Source organism: Oryzias melastigma, linkage group LG15 (assembly GCF_002922805.2).
Source record: "Oryzias melastigma strain HK-1 linkage group LG15, ASM292280v2, whole genome shotgun sequence".
In the NCBI taxonomy this organism is placed as follows: domain Eukaryota; kingdom Metazoa; phylum Chordata; class Actinopteri; order Beloniformes; family Adrianichthyidae; genus Oryzias; species Oryzias melastigma.
The window spans coordinates 23,024,666-23,026,056 of record NC_050526.1 but is presented as its reverse complement, the minus strand read 5'-3'; the positions used below and the strand labels follow the sequence as shown (position 1 = coordinate 23,026,056).

Below are 1,391 nucleotides of genomic sequence, written 5' to 3'. Positions count from 1 at the left end.
TTTTTTTTTTTTTTTTTTACAACAAAGATTTGTTTACTAGAGTTTACTATACAAGTAATTTTCTCTCATTTTGACTAGTTTCCCAAATGTTTTTATTTTGCAAAATTTGTCATTCCTGGTTTAGCAAGTAATTAGCTTAATGCTTGCCAAGTGATTTGCATTTATTTAAAAAAAGGAATTTCTCAGAAAATGTATTTTAATTTATATGAATTTTGAAAATTTTATGTAATATGTTTTATGTACTATAGAATAAATGTGAAAAGATCTGATATTGGCCAAAATTTTTGTATTCTTTATGCAAAATCTGTTATTTGATTTTTCAAACTAAAATAAATTGAAGCATAAAATTAGCTGAACACGTAAATGTTTCGTCAGCTTCAATCCCTCTTCATAAAATTGTTGAAACTGACAATGATAACGGACAATTTTTTTTTCTTCCAGATGAAAACATTTCTGCCTACAGAGCCCGCAGCATGAGCCTGAAGAGAATATCTTGCTCTGAAGGCATGTTGAACCACGTGGGTTTGGCACCGGGGCAGCGGGACTCCATCTCCAAATCCTGCGAAGATCTAACGGCCAAGCTTGAAGCTCGGCTCCGGCAGCAGCGAGAGATGAGGAGGGAAATGAGCAGAGAGCTGAACAAGGAGGTGCCTGAAGCAGGAGACCTCAGGGATGTGAAAGAGCGACCGTGTTGGAGGTAACATATCAGGGGGACCCAAAATGTAATCTAACAAAGATTTTGGTGATGCAGTTGAAAGGAACTGTGTTCATGTGATGCAGTTCTCCAGGGACGATTCCCAGAATGATGTCCACCGTCTCACTACAGAAGCAGGACTCTGATTTCTCCTCCATACGAGGTGAGTGAATATCTGCTTCTGGATGTCACATTAGAAGCCAGAAAATCTGAAGTGAATCCATATGAGTTTTGTTGAATTTTGCTTACTTTATTCAAAGAGCATTTTGTGGTTTTGGCATATTTTTACAATTCTTAACACACAAACAGATTAGTTTAGGGGTGGAAATACTTGTAAATTCACTGAAGTCAGCACAAAAACTTACCTTAGTTTATTAATGTGTCAAAAAACCCACAAACCAAAAACAAAAAACACATTATTTAACAAATCATTTGGCCTCTTAAGTCACGTATCTGACACTTAGAAAACAGAGTTAAAGATAGATGTTGTAACCGTTGATACTTTAAGTCAAGCAATGTTTTTTGACCGAGTTTATTGGGTTAAAAACACATGCAGCAAAGAGATTCCTTTTAGTATTGGCGTATTGGTATTGAGTATTGACTCAGAACAAGTCGCTCACATTTGGCCACATCACAGTAAATGGTGCACAGGAAATGCATAGAAAAATACTGAATTACTTATCATAACAAATTCCAG

General features: G+C 35.9%; 1 protein-coding gene across 5 annotated transcripts in view; it reads left to right on the top strand.

Moving 5' to 3' along the window:
• ptpn20 (protein tyrosine phosphatase non-receptor type 20) overlaps positions 1 to 1,391 on the top strand; it is a 28,454-nt gene that overhangs the window by 8,931 nt on the left and 18,132 nt on the right. For all 5 annotated transcript variants that reach the window (XR_002921887.2, XM_024296580.1, XM_024296579.1 and 2 more), the window contains exons 17-18: positions 442 to 697; positions 781 to 857. Coding sequence is in view for 4 of the 5 variants with exons in the window: in XM_024296580.1 (XP_024152348.1) it covers positions 442 to 697; positions 781 to 857 (333 nt within the window). In the remaining variant the exon portion in view is untranslated. The remainder of the gene's footprint in view (positions 1 to 441; positions 698 to 780; positions 858 to 1,391) is intronic.